At 38.9% G+C, this 25,097-nt stretch overlaps 1 protein-coding gene across 2 annotated transcripts in view; it reads right to left on the bottom strand.

Annotated features, from left to right (window-relative positions):
* The window catches only part of LOC126044557 (ankyrin repeat domain-containing protein 36A-like), a 57,741-nt gene that overhangs the window by 23,540 nt on the left and 9,104 nt on the right, over positions 1-25,097 (bottom strand). Inside the window, exons 8-24 of one of the 2 annotated variants that reach the window (XM_049814400.1) lie at positions 22,324-22,357; positions 22,172-22,244; positions 20,824-20,884; positions 19,458-20,467; positions 18,585-18,735; positions 16,913-16,974; positions 15,643-15,754; positions 13,975-14,003; positions 13,804-13,870; positions 13,668-13,712; positions 9,244-9,329; positions 6,599-7,594; positions 5,484-5,722; positions 4,562-4,711; positions 3,589-3,622; positions 3,220-3,358; positions 1,554-1,767 (exon numbers count right to left, since the gene is read on the bottom strand). In XM_049814400.1, coding sequence (XP_049670357.1) covers positions 1,554-1,767; positions 3,220-3,358; positions 3,589-3,622; positions 4,562-4,711; positions 5,484-5,722; positions 6,599-7,594; positions 9,244-9,329; positions 13,668-13,712; positions 13,804-13,870; positions 13,975-14,003; positions 15,643-15,754; positions 16,913-16,974; positions 18,585-18,735; positions 19,458-20,467; positions 20,824-20,884; positions 22,172-22,244; positions 22,324-22,357 — 3,502 coding nt within the window. The remainder of the gene's footprint in view (positions 1-1,553; positions 1,768-3,219; positions 3,359-3,588; positions 3,623-4,561; positions 4,712-5,483; positions 5,723-6,598; positions 7,595-9,243; positions 9,330-13,667; positions 13,713-13,803; positions 13,871-13,974; positions 14,004-15,642; positions 15,755-16,912; positions 16,975-18,584; positions 18,736-19,457; positions 20,468-20,823; positions 20,885-22,171; positions 22,245-22,323; positions 22,358-25,097) is intronic. The other variant, XM_049814401.1, reaches the window with a different exon arrangement.

Genomic DNA, 25,097 nt, shown 5'->3' with positions numbered 1-25,097 from the left:
ACAGCAGTATGCACATTTCTACAATTTGAAAAAAACCCACCTTCATATTACAGACACTTCATTCAAAAGGAGTTTGTTGTCTTACCAGATCAAAGCATCATAAACTTTTACTATGATTAATATAAGTTTTCTTAATATGCTGAGCATTGCCTACATATTACAGTTTCAGTGATCGCAAGTAATACCAATGAAGCAGCACACCACTTAGACAAGACAGATCCAACAATTTTTTAGCAAGCCTTCTGTAAGTCTAAACCAACTGCTGACCATAGAAAGAGCAAGCAGCTTCTATTTACTCAAGAATGAGGTCAGTGTTCAAAAATACATTTAGAAATGCATAAGGTTTAAGCTTAATACGAATAAAAATAGTTTTAAACCTCAATGGATCTACGTCTGGGAGAAACAATATCAATTTAATTTTGAAGATAATTTATAATGAAAGCCTTAGGGAATGTCAACTTCTTTACTAACTGAAAATCAGCAATAAGCACCAACATGGTAAAAAAAAAAAAAAAAAAAAAAAAGAGTCCATGGCATGTCCACAGTACCCAAACAAGAAAGCAGTTCTATGTTTGATAATTATTTTGAATATTTTTTTCTGATATCGTTGCAACAGTCAAAAAACCAAAACAAACAAACAAAAACCCCAAGTATTAACATAAGGAAGGAGCTGCCAATTGAAAATCTGCTTTGGAAATTCTGCAAAAAGCTTTACATATAATTTTTAGTGTAACGTCACCAAAAGTATAGCTTTTATAAGTGTAAAGTTAACATTGCTTTGAGAATTTTTTAGAACAAAAATATTAACTCCTTGTAATCGATAGATACTTGAGAATTTTGAAAAACCGTTGGAGACAAATCAGAAGGCCATTGGCCTTCTCAGCCGCCAGGTCATACTAGCTCACGTTGAGCTTGCTCTCTGCCAAGACCACCAGGGCTTTCTCAGCAAGCTCCCCAGCCAGGCCACCCCACAGTACATAATCACAAGGGGATCTTCCTTCCCCACTGCAGGGCTTTGCAGTTGTTCTTGTTGAATTTCATATGGTGCCTGCTGGCTGCTCTTGTCTGAACTGATGTGAAGAGTGATTAGAAATCTCACACCACCCAGGTCTAGTTCAGCAGTATGGGGAAAGGGGCAAGCCTGAATTTGACCTTTCAAATAAACAAACGCTGTCAGCTCTGTTCTGAGTTGCATTCTGGGGAATTACCAGAATTCTCAATATTATACACTAACAGAAGCTGCAGAGACAAAATAAATAAATAAAAAATCTTATATAAATCTCTCTTTTATAAATCTCATTTTCCCATACATACTCTCTTGTTCTCTTCTCCTGCTATTAAAAAAGTTAAAACAACATCCAGAAGATTCTACATGGAAATAATACCCAGGCATTTTTTCCCCGCAACATTAAGTAGCATAACTTGCCCATGGGATTCAAAAAACCCAAACCCAAAAGACTAGAAACTTCTCACCCTATCAGCTGTACCATCAGCATCTTCTGGAACATGAACACTGACACAATAACACACTATCAGAACACAAGGTTACATACTTAAGGCTTTGGATATCACTTTTCCATTCCAATTCTTGGTGAGCCAATATGGATTTCAAATCTTGAGTTTCTTCCACTATTAATTGTGACTCCTCCTTTTCACTTTCCAATTTCCTTACTTCTCTCCAGACAGCTGTATACCGATTTTTTTCATGTTCTATTATCTGTTCATATTCAAGAAGTATGTTTTGAATTTTCAACAAAATAGCAGAACCTATTTTGAGAGAAAAGACACAAAGCTGCACATATGCACAAATACTTTCCAAAGTATAAATTATTTAATTCTTTGCTTTGGGGCCTAGCTGGCAAGGTTCTGGTAGCAGGAAGACTACAGGTAGTGGGGACGTCTCTGTGAGAAGAGGCCAGGCATTGCCCTGTGCTGAACACAGCCAGTTCCAATAGACCCACCACAGGGTACAGCTGAGCCTCTCAGCCACGCTGGTGGCACCTTGGGGAGAACATATTTAGGAAAGGGCAAGAACACCACACAGGCAGAGGAGAAGGGAAAAAGAATGTGAAAAACAGCTTTGTGAACACCCAGATCAGTGAAGAAGGAGGGAGAGGAGGTGCTCCAGGTGTCAGAGCAGAGATTCCCCTGCAGCCCACGGAGACACCATGGTGGAACAGGTATTTCCCTGCAGCCCCTGGAGAGGGCCATGCTGGAGCAGATATCCACAATGCAGTACTGTGGAGGACCCCATGCCAGAGCAGGTGATTATTTCCTGAAGGACCTGTAGCCCATGGAGAGCCCAGGCTGGAGCAGATTTTCCCTGAAGGACTGCAGCCCATGGAAGGAATCACACTGGAGCTGGGGAAAAGTGTGAGAAAGGAGGAGTGGCACAGGGAAACTGCTGTGTCCTGACTGCAGACCCCAGCCTCCCTGCACTGCTTGGGGAGGGGTAGCCCAGTCGGGAGTGAAGGAGTGAAACTGAACTTGAGAAAGGGGTGGTGGGGAGGTCGTCTTTTAATTTTTTTGTCTTTGTTTCTCACTATCCAAATTTATTTTAATTGGTAACAAGTTAAGATTCCCCAAAGTGTAGTCTGTTTTGACTGTGACAGTAACTGGTTAAGTGATAGCCCTGCCTTTGTATTGATCCTCAAGCTTTTTCATCCTGTTTTGTCCTGTTGAGGAGGGGCAGTGAAAGAACAGCTGGGTGGGAATGTGGCCTTTAGTCAAGGTTAACCCTTGCCTAACAAAATTTTATCATAGTTTAATAGACATAGTAAGCGATGCTTATGTTTATATAATGCTATGTGTATATATGCAAGTATCTTATGACAGCTGATTTTTTATATATACATTTAAGCAAAGCCATTATTTTGCTGCACCATTTGTCATTAGCTATTAAGGGGATATAAAGAGGAAAAAGATCTTGCTAACTTTTGATGACTGCATTAGAAGGAGCTGAACTGCACTTGGCAAGAACCTGTTTCTGCAGCTCTAACTAGACAGGGAACCAATGATAAAGTAAGGCATGTTTGCTGACAATACAGACATCTGTGGTTAAGTGAGATAATTTCACATCTTTTGAGGGGGGGGATCTCTAATCATAAAGAAATACTAGATCAAAATATAAACCTAAAATACCTAGGAGTGCATACAAAGAAGTCATGTTTTAAAAGAGGAACTTTTAACAGCTGAAGACAAAATGACTTGAAAACATACCCGTATGATCCACACTAAGCTGTTCTAACAGCAACATAGCCTCTTTGTAGGTTGAAGTTGGTAATTCAACGTCCTCTGAACTTGTGTCAGATGAGTGAGTTAAATCAAGGTCATCAGTTACATCCATTTGTATGCTGACCTACAAACAATACAGTATTTTCTGTATACAACTACATAGTATTACAGATCATTACAAATGCATGAATGCTTCATTCTTTTATTCCCAGCCCATGGATTTGGCTCAGATATGATGAAGCTGCATACTAGAAGCAATTTCTGCATCTAGTTGACCACTACATAAATGCTGTTCCCATATAAGTGATTAAAAGCTGATAAAAACGGTTTATCAAGAAACCAATTTTACAGTACCTTGTTCTTTTCACTTCCTGTTTTTGCTGCAGGTCTGGAAAACAGAAATATATTCAGTACTGGAATGCTGATATTGCATTATGAACAATATCTAAAGTGGCTCTGAAAACTTAATTTCAGAAGTGAATTAACTAAATTTGAATACAAGAATTTTGTTAGATCTAGTTGGAAACTGAAAAAAATTTGTGTACTGTTATGTTTATTGGAAGGCTATTTTTTCCACAAGTTATTAAGCAAATAGTTGAAATAACTGTTCTCTGCACTTCACTCAAAGTCACAGGAATCTTACAGCTACAAATATGTAGATACACTGCACATGTACACTGTATATTTGTGTATATGTGCATTCCCTAGTTTAATACTAGAGGTTGAGCTCTCTTCAGTACTGAGAATCCTCTTACGGGTCAAAGAACAATAATTCTGGATTCTCTAGTGTACTGGGTCTGGCTGGGATGGAGTTAATTTTCTTCGTAGCAGCCCACACAGTGCTGTCTGTTAGATTTCTGACCAAAACAGTGTTGATAACACACCAATGTTTTAGCTATTGCTGAACAGTGCTTGTACAGTGTCAACACCTGTTCTCACTTTGCCTCCCACACAAGTAAGTTTGGGGTGGGCAAGAAGCTGGGAGGGGAAACAGCTTGGGGGAGAGGGGTGGGAAAAACTTGGGATGCCTTCAGGAAAGAGTCATTTTGCTCTTCTATAAGTCTCTCTAAAATATATATATTTATACACGTGCACAAGCTCAGAATTTGCGCACATCTGACCTTATCGATAACTTGGCTAGTATGTTTAAAACACTCCAAGCGAAAAAGAAGTGTTTTTGAGCACAAAGGGTAGGTATCAGGTAGTATTGTCACATGAAAGAACAGGAATCATTGTACACATCAGGTTTACAAAACTTACCTTTAGCTTTTAGGTCAATTTTTATCATTAAGTAAGTTTTATTTATAATATTCCTTATATTCAGTACCTTCCTTCATCTTGAGATGTTTCACTGAAAGTGCTATCATCTAGTACTTGAAAATTATTCCCACTGGAAGTGCTCATCTGCTGATTAGCCTTCTGCTTTGAAGTCTGTCTTTTATTTTTCTTTGCAACTTTGGTATTCAGGGCAAATTTACTACATTAAACAGAAAGAAAAAATAAAATCACCAATTCAGTAGCTTTACAGAAAATATTTCTGTGAAACAGACATACTTAAGATGATGTCCAGAAACAATTGAGATGAAAAATATCTATGATAAAACACAGACTTGACCCCAAAGATCATGGAAGATACCCAAGTATTTAAAAAACCTTCCCCTAGGAATAAGGGGGAAATGTGGAATCTGAGCTAGATTCAGGTAAGATGGAACGCATCCAATATCCCCATTAGAGAAAGTATCTAGAGCAGAGATTCCTTTGAGGGACAGACAGGGAAACACTCCTGCTTAGGGTTACACTTTGGGTTCAAACTTTTGAGATTGGTTTGGTAATATCATCTTTTCCCTTTTCCTGACAAAGAGCACCTGAACTTAATGAAAAGGAAAACACCAACCACATGGAGATCACTAAAATCACCTAGAAAAGGGAGAAAGCAAAGTAAACTGTAAGTTCTTACTTTTCTTTTCTGGATGGCCATTTCCTACAAAAATAACTGTTTTTTCCAGTCTTCAAATTTGGTTTTCAAAAGTCTCTTTTTTAAAAAAGCAGGCAATAAATTTTCACCTCTGTTGTGAGCTTAGGTTTTTCTAAAAAAATTGGGTTTTTTCTTAAATGTTTTAGAAGCAGTGGACAACTCAGTATGACTTTCAGCATTGAGGAAACTACTTCAACTACTACAATATTAGAAAACCTAGAAGATACTTAAGTAGTACTACAAAAAAGAATTAGAGATTATTTCCTTAGTTTACCCTTTCATTGGCAATTTAATCAATTTTGATCTCTCCTCAGATGAAAAATTCTGTTCGTCTTTTTCTTCTCTAGTGTTTTCATTCTCCATTGTCAAACAGTCATTCTTCCTTAGAGTAAGCTTTTCTTTCATGTGCTGATCAGTAACAATGCCTGTCGGTGTATTTAATTTATCAAGATCTTCCTGTTTTGCCACGTCCTGTGTTTTGAAATATCTTTCTTTGCTTTTTTCCTTCTCAACCTACAAAAAGAAAGTTAAACTTCATATCTCTCAGTACTTCTAGAAAGGAAAAACAGCATATCCAAGATTGAATAATTCAGGGTTTAGCTCTGCAATCACATAAAATGAAAAAAAAAAAAAAAAAAAAAAAAAATCAATTCATATAGAGAAGCTTTTTCACTAAATTACACTACAAAGCGTATCAAGTCATTGAAAGTACTTCGAATTCACTCATGATTAAAGATATAACAAAAACATAGCCCTTAGAAAGAAAACAATAGTGTATCTTAAAACATGAACAACAAAAAGTGAAAGCATTACTGATGGACAAAGAGTTAGAAGGACTGCACGATGTTAGTTGTAAACCCAGAAAAAAAAAAACCAAGCAGAAGTGTGCTGGGCTACTGCTTACCTAAAGGGGGGGTGGGGCAGGGAATGATCTCAAACCCACAAGCAGAAATGGTTTCACAGCAAACAGGAATTTTAGTGAAGAGCAAGGAATACACACCATGCAGAAATCACAGCAAATGAATAGATTAGTCAAGACCCTGTTCAGAAGCTATTTTCATTCTTTGATTCAGAATCAGAACGGATGTAATTGTGTGCATTTCTTTTTATGGCAATGAAGTGATAACAACTTAAACTGGAACCGAGTGCCACCTATTGTTAAACTGGAACAATAATGCATTCTGTGTTTTCCAAAAATCTTCTAATTAATTACATAATGGGGAAAAGGACAAGTCTCTACTGCTCTCTTTATTTATAAGTAACATATTTCCATCAAAACAAAACCCAATTTGCAGAAAGCATCTTCCCTTAATAACAAATAGCTAAAGTGAACAGGACCATTGGTATGGAGAAAGGCTAAAGAATAACGATTAGCAGATGAACTTCTACCTCTTTTTGCAGCTGTACCTTCTCTTTCTCCAAAGCCAGGAATACTATTTGCAGCATTCCTACCTTACTCTTAAATCTTTCCATATCTTGTTTTAGTTCTTCATCAAGATTTCTTTTCTGCATGCCACATGATTGTCGAGCATTTGCGAAAAGACTGTCAATTTCTGTTTCTCCTATTTTATAATTGTCGATAAGGCAGTCCCCGGGAACTTCGTAATTAAATCCAGAGTCTTTTCCAAGTTTCCTTTCTGTTACAAAAAGTGTGTTTGCATCACTTGTAGAAACAGGTCTTATTTTAGGAAGAATATTAGAAGCATCATCCAAAATACTTGTTTTTAAGCTATGTCTCAGGGAGTATTCAGGACTTCCCTCTACATTTCTACTACTTCCATTTTCATTCTCTTCCATTTCCATAGTAGGCATTTTCTTTTCCTCTCCTTTTGCTAGAGGCACCTTTGTATTATCTGTACCATTTGTGCCATCTTCTTCATCTGTACTCCAGGTATCTTCCACATTTGCATTTAAGTTATTTTGATCAGGAAGGACACCAAGACTTGGAATTTCAATTTCCATTTTGGGTTCTTTTCCACCTAGCATAAGTTTAATATCTCCAAATTCACCTTTAGTTTCTAACTTATTACTTGATTCTGTCACACGAGATGAAACAACACGAGAACTCTTCAATTCTTCACTGAAGCCATATTCTGACATTTCTTCCACAAGGGAAGTAGTTTTCCCAGTTTCATTAATTTCACCAAACAGCTGCTTCAGCTCTGCTGTAATGTTTTTAAAATTTGTTTTCAATTCCCTTTTCTCATTTTCAACCCACATCCTTTCATATCTTTCTTCCCAAGGTTTTGGACTTAACTGCTTGTCAGCACTGTGCAATTCCTCATTTTCTGCTAGGGCTTCCTGATGTGAAATTTCTGCTTTGTCAGTCTGATTTTCATGTGCTGTTTTTTCTACCAAGATGGTAGCTTCTAAAATATATTTATCCTTAATAAACAGGTACAGACAGAAAGATTACCAAGAAAAAGGAAGTTACAGTTAATCTAGGTAATTTCTGTTGCAAACTCATCCTATCATATAACAGAAATAATACAAATAAACAATTGCTTTCAAAATATCTTATAATAAAAATCAAGGGATACTAAATTAAAGGTTCACTGAATCATAATTTTCTTAAAAATAGGACTTACTTGAGTGACAACAGGTTTTCTTGGATAAGATTTGTCTGGACATTAGGGTTGCTTTTACCTTTTAGCCTACCTGCTTTCTGAAACTGCTGACATTTGTCACAAAGCAATTTATTTTTTCATGTTTTACTGCTTTAATACCATTTTTCATTACAACTGCCTACATTTTCCCCACTCTCCTTCTTCCATCATTCTCTACTGCCTGGCATTTTACAGTCCCCTGCCAGCTGAGCTAATACAATGTGAATGAACATGACAAGCTTTTACTGTCCACCACATGGAAAATTGGCAAAGTTAGGGCTATTTCTTCACCTAAGACTCAGAAATATTAAATTCCATTCCAAGCTCCAAAGAAAAGGATCTACTAGGAAAACCTGTCCATTCCTTCCCTTATCCCCAAAACCAGGATCCCAAGCTTGTATGAAAACCGTACCATGCCTCAGCCCCACTCAGTCTCCTGACATCCCTGACCCCATGCTCTGTTCCTCAACAGTCCTGACTCCCATGTCATGTGTCACGCTCCTCCCAACATGCTCCTTCTCCATGTGCCTCCTTAGCTCACGGTCCCTTCTACTTAGGGCCTGCAGCCTTGGTGTCCCAATGGGCTACAACCGTCCAACTCCTTGCTCTCTTTTCTCCTTCTGCAAAAATTCCTCCTTTCAGAACAGGGAAGGAACACCTCAGCCAGCCACCATCTGCCTCGGCCTCTCCATTCCCAAGTTCGTTGCCCAACTACTACCACCTGTCAATAGGCTTAAGTTCTGTCTCTGCCTATTGAAATTAAACAAGACCTTCTTTCGTGGTGACAGGATGTGGGGTGGAAATCATTTGCTCCACTGTCCCTTGACATGTTACAGAAGACTCCAGACTCCTCTATCCAGCCCTGTCCTGTGTGCCAAACACAGACTGCCTGCCCTATTCCCCTCTAGAATGCCCTCTGAAAAAAACAAACGCTTTTCAAACACTTATTAACATGGTCAAACAAGCACGTATTTTGCAGAGGCAGTGAAAGCATCAGAAAGCTCACCAAATGTCAAGTTTTTTTGTTTGATCTTTCTCTTACAAAGAGGAAGATCAGGCAGTTTAATCCAACAGATCAGCATATTATAGACAAATCTCCTTCTTCACTTGAATGTGCATTTTGCATAGGGAAAACAAATGCATTTGACTGCACTGTTTCTCAGCACCACACAAAAGGAAAAACACTGATCAAAATTTAAGCAAAGCAGCTGGAAACCATCAGTATAACAGCAAGTATCCAACACAATGACAAGGATTTTACCCTGCCATAAGACAACTTTTTCCAACTTTACTTAAGACTATAATACAACCATAATCTACAGGACTCTCCCTTCAGCTCTATTCACTGACTGATAAGTTTTCTTTACCTTAGTGTACACTACAATTTACCAATTCAGACTGTAATTTAGAATACTTAGTTTCACATACCTGTGCCCCATAATTTTCAATGGCATCCTTGATGTCTTCTTTTTCAGCTGATGATGACATATGAAAGGTAGATCCTGAGTACTCATCTACAGTGAAAACCACATATTTTTTTTTTAGAACCAGCATGACTTAATACTACTTATTTACACCTCAAGCGCATCTTGAATCACCATATTTGGGAGAAAAATCGTAACACAGAACAACACATTCCCTCAAATTTGTGAGGTCCTAGAGAGAAAATTATCATAATACAGATTTTTAAGATGCACCTGTGTGAATTCCTTTCTTCTAGGGCATTTTATTTTTTAACGTATAAAGGGAATTTGCTGAAAATCACTATAATGGTCACAAATAAACCACTCTCCTTTCTTAAAGGTGTGTGATCTCTCTCTGACACTGTGCGTGCCATGCAGTAACTAGCTACACTCCTCCAGCAATTTTAATTTCCCCTATGTATTGTGCACAGAAAATCAGGAACGACAAAAATCACAGGCTTGAAATCTTTAAGGCCCCAGTTCTAATCCATGCATGAAACAATGATCTGTCTCTAGACCTGGATCTGGACTGAGTATTTTAGTCAAACTGCTGCCTCATCTGTTGCAGAAGACACAGATGGGACACTGAATGAGAGACAGGCTTGTGAAATGTTGAAACAACCCATGATCTGGACATTTCACTTGTACTGTTGAAAACTGCATTCCACCCTCTCCTGTCTCAGAATTTCTAAGTAATATTTGACAGGTCACAAACTCCTCAGAAGCAGTCACTCAGTCTGGACTCCCCATTATGGGGTGCCTACCTTGAATCTCTGTTATATCTAAGAATTGGATTCCAGATAGTCCCAGATACAATTTAGAAGCAGCAACTCATTGTCATTGTTTGTATGGAAGGCACACTGAACACTTTTAAGTATCAAGTATTCAGAAAGAAAAAAGTCCCAGCAGCTCAAGTGTGAAATCTAAAAACAGAGATGGAGGTTTTCACCTTAATCGCTCTGCACCTCCTTTCCCGCTCCATAATTCTATGGTTTCTGTGCAATCACCTTTCTATAGGCAAAACTTCACTGCTAAAGAGGGACACAATACTCCTTCTACAAGAAAAGCGAGCAAGACAGGGAGAAAATAGGTATCCTCATAAAAATACAAAAGGGTCCAGTATTAACGAGTCATAGGGCCAACCTCACTTCTGGCATTTTCTGCTTTAGGTGACTCCTTTTGCAAGCTTTCATTTCTCGAAGGGGATTACATTAAGATACAAGCTTCGAATTACAAATCATTATGTCTGAATTGGGAACCTAACCTCGTCAGTCAGTCATACAGGTCTCCAGAGGTTGATTCTAACCTCAAGTTATACAGTGTGAAATAACAATCTTCTCCTCCCACCTCAATCACTGGTGGGTGCAATTTCCTAGACATTTTGTGAATTTGTTTTTTAGGTTTTTTTAGAACAAGGCATTTCCCAACACATGTTAGTCATTAGTGGCTTGACAGCCCTTATTTCACAGGGTTGTTATGATGATCTATTGATGACTATGATACTCGTCAGACTGTCTGAAATGCATCATAGATAATAACATACCTTTATACCTAAGGATAATGTTCTATGAGGAAAACAGGCATTTTTCCCTTTTTCTTGTTTTTCAAGATCACAGAGTCGATTTAGCCTTTTACTGATACTTATAGAGAGCTCAAGCTCTTTGCTGGTGCAGATGAAGGCTCCAACCAGCATTAGAAATAGAGGACAGATGTGCTGGTGGTCAAAGCACATTTGTAGATAGCACCATAGTGTCATAAATTATCAATACCAAAATGCTTGTAGTAAGTAAACACTTAGGTCTGATACAAACAACATCCATAATTTGGAGATCAACATTGCCCTTTCCTCCATTAGTTATGCATAGTTTTTGTAGATGGGTCCTTGCCCCTCTTACTAGAATTGCAATGTGGCTGGAGAATTTGAACCAGCAAGTCCCTCCCTCACTAAGCACACAGTTCTGGGAGGGGTGACCAGAAGCATTGGAGTCTGATGAAATCCAAGAGAAGTTTCTGTACAAACGTCACACTAATTTGTAACACTCTTTCAGAAAACAAAAGGAAAAGAACTCAAGAGAGTAGAACAAGGCAGACAGGCACCCAGTATGCTGGTAATTTACACATAAGCCTCTTGGGTGGTAACAATACCTCCTAGAATGAGAAGAGTCTAGACATACCAGTGTGCTCCTAGAAGCCTCTCCACCCCAAGTACAGCAGGGGGCGGTCAATCTCTCAGATATATGGGGCTGCTCCTATACCATTTTCATAAAGGTACACTTGCCAGATTTCTTCTGTCACTTCATCAGTGTTCATTCAGGTCACAAACTGCAACGTGCATGCAGCTTCCTACCATACAACTTGATATGTGTGACTACTCCCACCACGTAACATGGACACTACAATTTTGCTTAAAAGATAGACTAAGTATTTTGTGGATGCAGGAGAGCTGTGACACCTTTCCTCTAGAATACTGCACAACACTGACTGAATAAGCTCTTCTGGTCAACTGTATCTGCCTGAAAGTTGGATAAAAGCAGACTTGCCAGCACCCAGTTTTGTACTGACTTTCTAAACAAGCAATTCACATTCTCTGTTCAGAGTATGTCAGTATCTTAACGTTTTGGATTCTGTTTCAGAGTCCAGACACTTTAATCAAAAGCAACCCAAACTCTTATTCAGTCTTGCCCACCATGGTCAACAGTAAAGTTTTCAGTAGCAGCTGTTTAAGTCTGAAGTCTCAGTCTTTAGATAAGATTTTAGGATCTTTGGAGCCCATAAGATTTTTTTTTCATACGGTTTTTATCAATCTTGAAATTTCTGTTCAACAGCCACAGAACAAGGAAAAAGGCAGGAAAGATGAAAGGCAACAATATTCTTCCATCTGCAAAATTCCAGTTCTCATGGTGTCAGTAACTCTAGTCAGTAATTATTTTTCCAGCGGCTGGAAAAATAATTCAAAAACATGAACGTATAAATACACAGAAATCCCTGTGCATACAAAACATGCATTTCGCACACCTTTTTACTCTGCCTGGTCCCTAGCGGGTATCGAAAGATGACTTTTAGTTTTCTTTCCAATTAACCTTTACCTCTCCACTCTCTCCCAAGATTTCCCTCCTCATAAATTGTCTCACATAATGACTTTTTGCAGATTACGGTGCAAAGCAGCTACTCTTCTATACAGAAAGCATGAGAAGACCACTACTTAATTTTGACCCCAAAATAGATTTTAAGAAGTTATTACTGTGAGTCAGTAACAAAGTAAATAGAATGACAAATTTCAGCTCTCATTCAACATTTAATTGTGCAAGATACTGGACCTGTTTTCCAGATTTATGAAATAAACTTGTGAAGGATGGCATTCAACCTTTTCACAGTTAGAAGTATTTGTGCTGCAGGAATCATGATTCTTTGCCGAAGCAATCTAAATTGCTTAAACCCAAATCCAAACATAAAAGTTAGAAAGAAATTTTCACATGTACTTCTTAACACCTGATCTTCAAGATAACACATGGGTAAAAAACAACATGACAGAAATGAATAAAGACACATAGGAAAAATAGCTGACATGAAATGACCTAGGAAAAGGCAGTCTTTCTGTGATTTTTAATATTACATTATAACACACTGGTCCACTATGGGGCCACATTTCACGTTACTGTATAATACAGACAAAACCAAAACTCATGTTTTAACTGAACAACTTTTAACAAACCTCTATGCATCTTACAAAAACACTATCACTGCAGAATAAAGGGCAAAAGAGGACCTGTTGTTGCTTACCCATTGCAAATACACGAGAGAGAGAAGAACAAGAGGAGTGAGAGATTTTTCCTAGAGAGAAGTTTAATCTCTAATATCATCAAAAGAACAACAGTACTCCTCCTCCCCCCCCCCAAAAAAAACCCACACCAAGTATGCCAAAGAACTTGGAACTATTTGTATTCTATACTTAGAAGTTACAAGTTCACTTGCCTACATATCTGTTCACCTCTCTCTGCTTTATATTTTCAACAGCTGATTGTAGAAACTCTAAAACCTGAATGGGGAATTGTTTCTCATCTCATTAAAAAATATACAAATCAATAAACATTAGAACAAAGGAACTAAAAAAAACACATTAAAGTCATATATCCTCTCTCCAATATATAGTGGACCAGCTAGCTGCTTCACTTAGGGAGCAGGTATGGCGGAGGAAGCCTACATCATGGAAGGGTATTTACAGTGTTGAATGGCAGGCTCAAGGGAGAACACACATGCATAGAGGCATATTTCAGTAGACCTTCTGCTCCCAGAACACCTTGCTAGAACCATTACTTTAATATTAGGAAAAAATTTGCAAGTACAATGTGCCTGTCCATAAAAACACTACAAAGAGACTGTTACGAATACCTTCAATATCCTCTGCACCTCCTAAACCAAATTCCTCCAATAAATCTGCAAAACAAATAAATCAGATGCTTTATTTAATACTCCTATTCAGAAAGATTAGGAAGCTAAACCCAGAACCACATGAAGTGAACATTACCTGATTTCTGCTGCCTTTTTTTAGGAGAGGTTTCCTTCATTTCCAAAACAGATTCAGAAGTCTTCAGCTATGAAAGACACAATCCAATGATAAAAAAAAACAAATTTAAAGTAACTACGTACTACTTAATAATCAGAACAAGTGGTCAGTCTGACATGAACAAATACTTACTGGGGAATTGTTGGGTTTCTCCGAAAAGCCTGGAGGTGAAAAATGTTTTGGGAAGTGTTATTTTATTTAATTGAAGGTATCTTTTACTCCATTCAATATCAGGAGTTTGTACAATTAAGTAATAGTTGCAAGCATTATTTCTTTGAGAGTACGATACCCAACACTCAGTTCACCTCATCATAGAGCATTTGTATTAGTATACACGAAATGGAGAATGCATATTTCCTATCGTGCACCTTGGATTTAAAAAATAATCATCACAGAACTAGGACAATTCATGTGCTGTTAACAAGCATGACCTTACTGCTTTACAAGATCAAAAATATTTAGTCCTTTTGAGGAGCTGAATCCTGCTTTCTAAAAAGATTTCAAAAGCCAAAGTGGGTCTGCTGTAATGAACAATCATAAAACAGTCCAACAGCACTATGACTGCGACTATTCTATAAGCCTTTAATGTTGAGGAGTATTTTCCTTTCCATTGATGGGACAGAGAAAGCATGGGAGCATCTACAGAAACCTCATACATGTGTCCTTCAGTGAAGTAAAAATCAAGCTAGTTCTCATCAGATTGTTCTGCTTTAGCTTGCAAAGAAACAAAAGAAACAAATGTTGCTTGGTTGTAATCTGTATTTATAGCATAGTTCCAAATACCTTTTTTTTTTTTTAATTTTTGTCCAACATTAAATAATTTCCAAACCCACACCGTCTACAGGCCCACCTATATTTTTCAAATCCTCTGCTTTATTCATCTTACAGTTTGAGTCCTCTCATGAAAGAAGTATATGAAATGTTACTAAGAATGGCTCCACAGCAAAATTTTTATATTTAAAAAAAATTATTAAAAAGCAAACAATATTTGATTTCAGGAAACTTGGTAGTCTAGCAGTATGGAAATGCCTTAGAAAGATTACCATAATCACCTTTGACACCCTTTTCACACTGATTTTAAACCTACCTTAATAGCATCATACAAAGCAGACTTCCATGACAACTACTCAACAAGTAGATTTACAAGCTCCCAGGAGCTTGTAAAGTTTTGCTTCCAGCTTACTAAACTAAAACTGCATTAGCTGCTTCAGCTATTGTGTTGTACCTACTACAAGCAGGATTGACAAACCATTTGTTAAAGGAGAAATCCTTCAGAAAAGAGTTCTACTTCCCTGCCATCCTACACTCAAGATGCTCAAGACACAGTGTCAGAAACTACAGGCAGAAACCCTTAGGAACAAAACCTAAACTTTTAGTCACATTTTAGCTACTAGGCAAAGCACAACAGAAAGCTATCAAAAATTAAGCTAAGGGGAAAAAAAAAAATATTAGCCAGATCATAGCTTTCTTCTGCTGCATTATTACTAAGAATGTTTAAATGTTCAGACAAGTCAGTCCTAAACCACGTACACTTTCATCACTATTCAACAAAAACCTGAATCCAAAAAAATACAAACATGTCCAAAGAACACATCTAATGCAAACAAGACAACCTCCTTTACAAACTGGCCAGTAAGTGCTGTGATAACTGGTGTTAACTAAAAAATACTAAGCACTTCATCACTTCATTGCTATAGCACATACCCACATCATAGCAGCATTCCTAACACAGACACTGCTAAAAGTTTAGTTTAGCCTATAAAGGCTTACAGACAAACATTTAGGCCACGAGGAAATTACCATTGTCATGTTCCCCTGAAACAATCTGTAAGCATACTCCGTGTCTGTCTGCAGCTGGGAGCAACACGCCAGACGATACTTTTCTCGGACTTCCAGAATCCGTCTGTATAATCTAAAACACGTGCATAAGAATTGGTATAAATGCATTTTCAACTCATTTCTATGCAAAAAAGCTCCTGCTAAGTCAATTTGCATAGCATGGTATCAAGTATATTAGAGATACAAAAACCTTTGATAAGACCCTTGGAAAGGACACATCGAGACATAGTCTATTGGAAATCACAGCAGTTGTGCATATTTTCAGATCTTGGGCAAAAACCTCACAACTCATCTAAACTATTCTGTTACACTGATAAACCTTGACAAACCAGACAGCCACAAAAGACAATTAACATGGTAACTCAAGATGTGGGCTGTGAACCAATAACTGCAGCTCTGTGGGGATCCAACTTTTGTACTGAACTTGCACCTGACATTCAAGTTTATGCTTATGTTCCCTAGGCATGTATCCTGCAGTGGCGAGTGAACACATCACTACTCCCAATTGCAAGGATGATTTGGGTTGAACAAAGACCAGCAAGGCAAAGCTTGCAGAAACTAAGGCTACCTAAAAAACCTAATAATATATTACTCTTGTATTTTGAAGAAGGGGTGGGGAAGAGTTCGTTTTGCCTCACAAGAAAGCCAGAGGGGGTTAGCTACAGACCCTGTTCATTTTCTTCTAGCCCAGTACCACAGACAGAAAGAACTGAAAGGGCACACACAGCCAGCATGCGTGGTATCTCTGTTGGACATGACTTTCAAAAAGGGCTGAAGTACACCTACAAAAAGTAGAGAGGATCTATTCAGAAGCAGCTAACCATCTAGGCTGGAGACCCTAAGGGCAACCACTGACCAAGTCAGTAGAATAGAGCTGTCTGGTGAAAAAGCACCAATCCTGCCAGCTCCTGTGAAAACCTCAGAGTATTTTCAACAGCAAGAAACTTCACTGCTTCAAGACTATACTAGAAACCAAACTCAAAGGCCAGTTGTCATGCGACCCAAGTTGTTAGCTTAACCTAACTTCATCCCAATCCTAACTGAACAGATGGCCTAGAGCAGAAGTATTTCAAGGGTCCCCAGTTACAAACATATGGTAGAAGCAGGAAAAGAGGAAATAAGCCTCATCAACGGTAGGGCCCAAGTCAAAAGCAAGCTCTCAAGTGCTTCTGGATCTTACTCCTCCCCTCCCCTCCCTGGTGGAAGCCCCTGTATCCTTCACGGAAAGTACCTCAGAGTCCCAGGGAGATTCAGCATCTTCCTCTTCCTCTGCTCCCACTGCTGGCAGGGCACCTACAAACAAGGTAAGAAGTGAGACACCGAGTGCTTATATTTCACTCTACTTTTCCCCATTAGTCAAGCCCTGCATCCAAAAGATGTGCAGTGGTTCTATTGCTGAGGACAAACTAAGAAGCAAGTGTTATTCAAGGGTTTCTCCACACCCAGCCACATAGTGCTATTTCCTTTACGCTGCCACCTCCTCTTGCCTCTTTTCCAGCAGAAGACAGCTATGCACAACAGCTGACACAGCTACAAGCAACACACAACACATGTTTGGGTAGCATTCAGGAAGGGACTCCAGCACGCTGCAGTCCTGTGGTATACAGAGTTTACGTCACCTGCTCTCCATCCTACAGCTCCAGAATTTGGCATTCACTACCGCTTTCCACTGTACAGGAGGTAGTGTACAAACACTACCCAAAACATCCTCATGCTAACTTCACCAAAATCACCAAGACACAATGCTCCTTTTGTAGAAAAGAGCAGGAAAGATCTTCATTGACAGAGACTTGTTATACCCTGCACCTTCCCAGAAGCTAGACACCTAAGCACTGCCATTTAAAAATAGAGTAGAGGCTCACAGCTCAAACACTCACCCCAAACACAAAAGCAGTTTCTCTCTCAGGGGGTTAACATTCAAATCTCTCCTCTACCAGATGAGTGTAAGGCTTGGTCTCAGTGGGATCCCGGCCAGATTAATTTCTCTGTTTTAAGCTACTCCATTAGGTAAAACTGATTCAGGATTCACTTGTGTGGAGACATGCACACAAAGAAGGGGGAAGGAGCTGGAGACCAGTGAGGGCACCCACCCCAGAAAAGGGCAATTGCTGGTTCCAACCTGAGCTCCGACTGCTTACACCTGCCAAATGCACGCTTATGGTAAACTGCAGAGACAGAAGAGCATGTATAGGTACAACACTTGAATACAGCAGGTTCTGCCAGGCTCCCTGTGTAGCATTTGATCAGCAGCTACACATGCTCTGGTAACATCTACCATACCAAGCTACTCTCTGGAGACAGACAATGGAAACAGTACCTTTTCCTCCTGCTCCGAGACTCAAGGTGAGTACCACAGTGCTCAACTCTGACTAACCTGGTAACATTATAAAGCACACAGTGTGGCACTGGAGAGACCTTCTACATTTTAAAACTGGACAAGGTGAGGCACTGGAACAGAACAGCTTTCTCAGCTTGACTCAAATCTTTCCCAGGCTTCAGCCAAGAACAATCACAGCTTTTCCTACAAGGAATACAGCTTTTCAATCCAACAGTATGGGCCAGAAAGGGGAATACTACTGTCACATGAAAGACACTGTAGTTGTCCTCCTCTTTCTCATCAGTGCACATTGTTCAGATCACTTCAGGGAGAACACAGCAACAAAAGCAAGAATGGCACTTGCTTCACATAGCATCATTTGGAATCCAACACCACAACTTCAGTTCTTCAAGAACGAATGAAAAGGAACAAAAGCTCTTTCCTTCTCTGCCAATGCCCACTAGGATTCAAAGGCCAGGGAAAAATTTGCTATCTCAGAAGTCAATCACCATTTTAGTTCATTTACTGTGCACTAATATTCATAGAGGAAGAACTGGATCAGTATTTACTAACTAATTTCTCTCACCAGTGTTGTCTTTTGAAGCACTGTGGACTTGATGGCCATCATTACAAATAGAATTTTTCACACCCTCAACAACTGCAGTTTGGAGCTCTTCACCAGTATCTTCCTTCTCCTGCTCCTCCTCTTCCTCTTCTTCCCATTCAGGTGATTCTGCCTAAAAGAAATTGACCAAGACAGCTGGAAAGAGCAGAAACAAGCATCATCCTCACCATCCATCAACAACTTGAAAAATACTTTTCTTGTGTAAGGCAAAAGGGAAACTGCGTTGAGCTTTGTTTTACAATGCCTTCAGTTTTTCCATGACAATCTATACGAGTAGAGAGCAATGCCTAATGTCATTAAGTCTCACCCCTGGTTCTGCAAAGCCCCTGAGAAGCACTTCCTAATGTCAGTCTAACTAGCTCCATTTAAGTTACATCACTCTGGAACACATTCCTTCTTTTCCCCTACTTTGCCCCAAGGGAAATCACTAGCTTCCTGCTCTCAATCTTATTCAAACTTCTTTTTGTTTCCTCACATTCAGCCACCACACCATGAATTTTTACTAAATAGCAGTAAATGTTCACAGATAAAATCTGTACAGACAACTGAGAAAAATGTAATTGATTCCAGAAAAAGTCTACTGCCTATTCTTTTTCCTGCAAAACTACTGTAACCAACAGAAGAAAGTATTGAAAATACTGCCTGATATTATTCTTATACCTAAGAAACTGCTTTGGCTAGGAGTAAGACATTTTCTAATTTCAAAAAAAGGATGATCAAAAGACAGATATATGTGAAGAATAAGTATTAACAGAAATCCAGTTTACCATTTGTTTCTTATCTATAATACCCTTAGAAAATATCCTTGTGATTGAATCATCCCTATATACTTACTTTGGTGCTTGAGTGAAATGCTGCTCTTAAATTTTCTTCATGCCTATTTAAGCACAAGTTTTCACTTTCTTGTTTCAGTGCTTCACAGACTTTATCATCTACCTCTTCAGATTGCTCTTCTTCAGTATCTTCATCATCCACGCGTTCAAGAATGACAGGGTTCGGTCTTTGACTTTCAAGCCTCGGGTTTTTTGCTGCTGACCAAGAATTATCACCACTTTCAAAGCCATCACTGAAGCTTGACTTTTTCTCTTTAAGACCACAACTATCTGAGAGAGGCTGAGGGAGCTCTTTTTTCCAGTCTGTTGTTTCAGAGTCTGCAAAACAGGAGTCAGCATTTCTGTGAAACTTCTCCTGTATCATGCTTTTCCTGTTCCAGCTTTCTTGTGTATCTTGCAAATTATTTAGATTTTGAAAGACAGCTTGTTTTGGTACTGACTTGCAAGATACTTCATTATTCATTATCTTTGGAGACATGGCAATTGCATCTTCTTGTGACCTTTCATAAAACCCAGCTATAAAAGATACAGGAGCATCAACAGATTCCTCCACTTTTTCATCAAGTTCTTTATTTATTTTATCATCACCATCACAGACATCTCCAGTTCCACACCAAGCTTCTCCTTCATACTTAGTGTTACTAAAATACTCCAATTTCTGATTGATTTCCCCTTTAGATTCTGTTTTCTCCCCCTGCTCCTCCTCCAGTATGTCATTAGACTGAGTTTCTTCATCTTCCAGATCCTCCTCCTCCTTTTCATCTTGTGTAAGATCCTCGTCGTCCTCCTCTTCTTCCTCTGCCTCCTCATAATCTTCATCATCATCTCCTTCATTTTCATCATCTTCCTCCTCCTCCTCCTCTGATTCTTCTTCCTCCAGGTTGCTTGCATCTGAGACATCTTGACTCAACAATTCTCCACATTCTCCTCTGTTCAGGTTTGGATCTGACGGGGTTCTTTGTTTGAGGCTTTTCTTTGGTGACTTGGGACTTTCAATTCTAGAACCATCACCTTAAAGCACAAGAAAAAGAAAAATGCATGTGAACAAAAGGAGTTATGTAAATAGCAATAGGCATGTTACCAGATTAACGCACAGGAGAGGAGTCATCTGGGAATGTCTGGAAAAGGAGCCAGGTAAGGGATGGGCAGGATGGACAAAGGACTTGACCGGGGACAAAGGCTTAGGAGGGGATTAATATCTTCATTTTAATGATACAACTTATTTTTTTCTGAAATGACCAAGTGCTGTGTTTTCAAAATGCTACTTTTGTCACTTGCTACAGCAAAAAAAAAAATTATAAAAATACTACTTAGCAAGTCTACTTTTATGTATCAGTATATCATACAACCTTTTCCAAATAGCTTACTGTTTTTCTTGAACTGCTGGGAAACATTCATTAACAGTGTCAAGTTTGGCTTCTGCAGCTTCTGTAAATAAAGAATTATTTTAGCAAAAAATTATTTATTTTTTTTTTTTTTAACAGCAACAACAACAAATCCTTTGTTCACATCAAATCTTGAACAGTAAATATAATCAGGCTGTCCTTTTGGTAGTGCTTAGGTGCTGGCTCCATCCTATACTTCTAACTACACAAACACTCCCCACATATGCAATTCAGCGAGTACTTCACCCCAAAACACTGTAAAGGCACCCTTCTGCAAATTGTTTCTAAAACTATGTTCACATGCATAACAGTTCTAAAAATCTGGTTTTAATATCTGTCATACTTAAGTAAAATTCAGCTATATTTTAAGATTGCAGTTTCAAGATGCTTACTTGCAAATGTGCACAACACAAGTAACTGTTAAGATCCCTAGACTTAATCCATAAATTAGTCCCTTCAAGTACACTTACCAAAATATCCCTAAATTTCAAAATCATGCCAGAAAAAAACCGCATCATTTCTATTTAAATCAGTGCAAGAAAATGAAATCATGTTAAAACTAAACATGCTTGCATCTCCAGCATTCCAGAGTGGGTTCAACTACCACACTCAGGTTCCTCATCACTGCAGAATCCCAGTGCAACAGAATAGATGCTCCAGACATCACTGCAGAAGTTGATAATTCTTCAGAACATTAGTAAAAAGAGTAGGCACAAGAGCTTGTAGCTGTCAAAAAGAATACTACTCAAGCATTTAAAAAAAAAAGGGGGGGGGGGGAAACATGCAGTGTGAGATTACATGCAAGCACAGAATGCCATCTCATAGAAGAAAAAGACGACCCATTTGAGTAACTCATCCATTGAGTGCCCTTGAGGAACCTGACGAGGAGGAAAGGAGAACTAGGTGATGAAGGATTTCAGTAGATCTTGATAAATAAATGCCCTTTTTCTTTATCAGTTAGGATTCTATCACCAAATTTACAGGAAACAATAACAATGTTTGGAGAAGAACAGAACAGGTTATAATAGTAACTTACAAACTTTTAGGGCCTGCAAGTCTGTCTCAAATGAACAAGAACAAATAAAAGAATGCAGCTGTTTATCTCGTCACCTATTGCTCTTTTGCCCCAAACCACAAGTCTACTGCATGCTCTGCCACAGCTACGGGTCTTTCAGGAAAAACTCACAGCAGAAGAAAGGCTGGCAGGCCAGAGACTGCTTCTAAGGAGAAAACAATATTGGCTGGAACTGCAGTTTCTTTCAATCCCAGAGAAAACTTGCCTTCAAATCACTAATTTTTACAGGACATTCTTCCTGTAAAAGCAGCATACCTTGGGGGTAAAATCAAGTTCTTCTTCCTCAGAAGTATGCCAACTGTCATCACTCCCTTCTTTCTCAGAGCTTCTTAAAAAGCAAAGCAAAATGAGTACTGTGTCTCTCAAATCATTCCTCAGGTAATTGTGAAGTATTTTTAAAGTCTCACCTTATTGAGTCTCCTTGGGAAAAGTCATCTATTGCTGTTCAAACATTAATTGACATGTTGAAATTAGATTTGGCATGCTAAAAATTAACCAGTACATATAAATATTTAACACGGACAACTCTACAGGTCATAACAGAATGAAACTTTGGGTAGTTAATTCAACACAAGACAGCATGAATGAATGTATTTCCAAAACAACTGCTTTTTTGAGCCATACTGAATTAAAAAAAAAAAACAAACAAAAAAAGACCAGACTTGTATCTCCTTTGGACTCTTATACCTAGAAGATTAACAAACATCTCTAAACTATAAAAAACCAATAGCATAGCATGAATAAGCTATGTTCGCAAACACTTAAACTGGTGGTGGGTTAGCAAGGCAGTAAGTAAATGAACCTCCTAAGTACTCATATTACACACATAAGTACACATCACATGCAGAGATTTTTACTGTTTTCTGTGACATTATGTGTATAACATTATGCTGTATACTACACTATCTGCTGATCTACCTAATGACAGATTATTCTGAAAAGGTAAAGAAAACCAAAAAGCATAATCAAGATCTAAAGCTTATCCCCAGGTAGAATAATCACCAGCAGTTCTCTACGCTGCACCAAAAAGCGTATTCAACAGACAAAAGGGGCATAATCAGGGCATTCTATACTACGCTCCAAGTATTCATCAGTGTTATGAAGGCAACTTGCACATAGGATCATAGGATAAATCAGGTCAGAAGGGACATCAGGAAGTCTCCTAGCCAACTGCCTCCTCAAAGCAGGCTCAGCTATGAGGTCAGATAAAGTAGCTTAGGGCTTTATCCAGTCCGGTCTTGAACACCTCCGAGGAGAGACTATACAACCTCTTTGTTCTACTGTCCTTATCACAGTAAAGCTCCTCACACCCAATTAGAAACTCTCTTGTTTCCATTTATGCCTCTTCTATCTCCGCCTCCTGTCAGGCAGCACGGGGAAGCACCGGGCTTTGTCTTCTCAGATGTACTGGAAGCTGCTGCTAGGTCCTCTTCCAAGTTGGCTCTTCTCTAGGCTGAACAAGCCCTGTTTCCTCAGCCTCTCCTCAAAGGGCAAGTACCCCTGCCTCTGATGAGTCTGATGGCCCTCCACTGAACTTGCTCACTGTTGAAACACCAATCTCTCTTACACTGAGGGCTCAAAGTTATAGCCAGGGAGCTGGACACAATCCAGTGAGTGCCAAGTAGGAGTGGACAATCACTTTCCTCAAACTTTTGGCTATGCTGCTTTTAATACGGCCAAAGACACTGTTGACCTTCTCAGTTGCCAGGGCACCCTGCTGGCTCATGCTCAGCTCACTCTCTGCCAAGACCCTCTGGGGCTTCTCAGCAAAGCAGCTCTCCAGCCAGGCAGTCCCAGCATGTTTTGTAGCAAGTGGTTGTTCCTTTCCATGTGCAGGACTTGGCATTAGCCCTTGCTGAATTTCGTAAGACAGGCCTGACAGTCCAGTTACCCAGCTTTTCAAGGCCCCTCTGAATGGCAGCACTGCTCTGAAGCATATCTACTGATTCCCCCGATTTGAGGCCACTTGCAAACTCGATGAGAGTGCACTCTAGCACATCACTGATGTACAAAAGAAATCTGAACCCCAGGAATCCAGCCTAAAGAGTGCTAAAACCTCTCAACTATCAACAACCAAGATGAAATAAAAGGGGTCTTCAATTCCCAGTACAGGAGGGAAAAAACAAACAATATAATCTCCACACAGTAGCTATTTCAGCATTCCTTAAGTTCTTGATAACTAATCCTTAACTATCATAATAAAATGAAGTTGCTTATGAACGGGAGACTGGTAACCTTCCATAAACTCGCACGATGACAACCAAACCAAGGTCTTCAAAGGAAAAGAAAACAAAGGCATACCATGCCTGAAGACATCTCCTCTACTACCAGTAAACCGCAAATAAGCATGGAAATTTTGTCCTAAAGACAGGGTTTATGAGGGAACTTTGATGAGTACATCTCCTGACCTGAATAGGGCTTTCAGACAATGAAATACAGCATACGTGTTCAGTGTAGACGTCATGTAGACAAAACCTAGAGGCTGAAACTTCCAGTGGGAGGACAAGCTAAAATTGTCAAAACACCAACACAGTCTCTGATTTTTAATGTTTCCCATTACAAACACATAACATTTAAAAATAATAATTAGTTCCACACACCACAGTCTTCTGTTAACTCACTTAGTACCAGCAGTCTAAGCTACCTGCTAACCTCCCAAACTGAATAAAAATCTGTCTCTCAGAACTGAGTGGACAGGGTGGAGCAATCAGTTATAAACTCTTGACAGGTGACTTCAGTTATATTTTCAATTAGCATAGTTATAATTAGTCAAACCAGCTAAGTTATCTGAACTTTTGCTTTCAATGCATAGTAACTTTAAGCAATGATCAAAACCAGATCACATTGTCCTTTAGAAAGCAAGAGAGAAAGTTCATGAGCTTTCAGAGAGACCTTGACGCCCTACCATAGAAACGACATCTAGAAAAGCAGTCTCTGGGGATTGCTTGTTTCCACTTCAGTTGAAGTCCATTTCCATTTTGGAGTAACAGAAGAGCATATTTTAAAAAAAAATATTATTTACTATCACTAATGACACAAAGCAAACACTCAAGTCAATAATAAAGGACCCATGCAAAACATGCAAACAAATAAAAAGCACCTAAAGCCTGCTCTCAAATCTAATTTATAAAACCAAAACCATCGAAATAGGGACCACCAGGATAATAAACATCATAGATGT

The sequence above is a fragment of the Accipiter gentilis genome, chromosome 11, assembly GCF_929443795.1.
Source record: "Accipiter gentilis chromosome 11, bAccGen1.1, whole genome shotgun sequence".
In the NCBI taxonomy this organism is placed as follows: domain Eukaryota; kingdom Metazoa; phylum Chordata; class Aves; order Accipitriformes; family Accipitridae; genus Astur; species Astur gentilis.
Note: the sequence above shows the minus strand (reverse complement) of the source record. Positions and strands in the feature narration are given on the sequence as shown.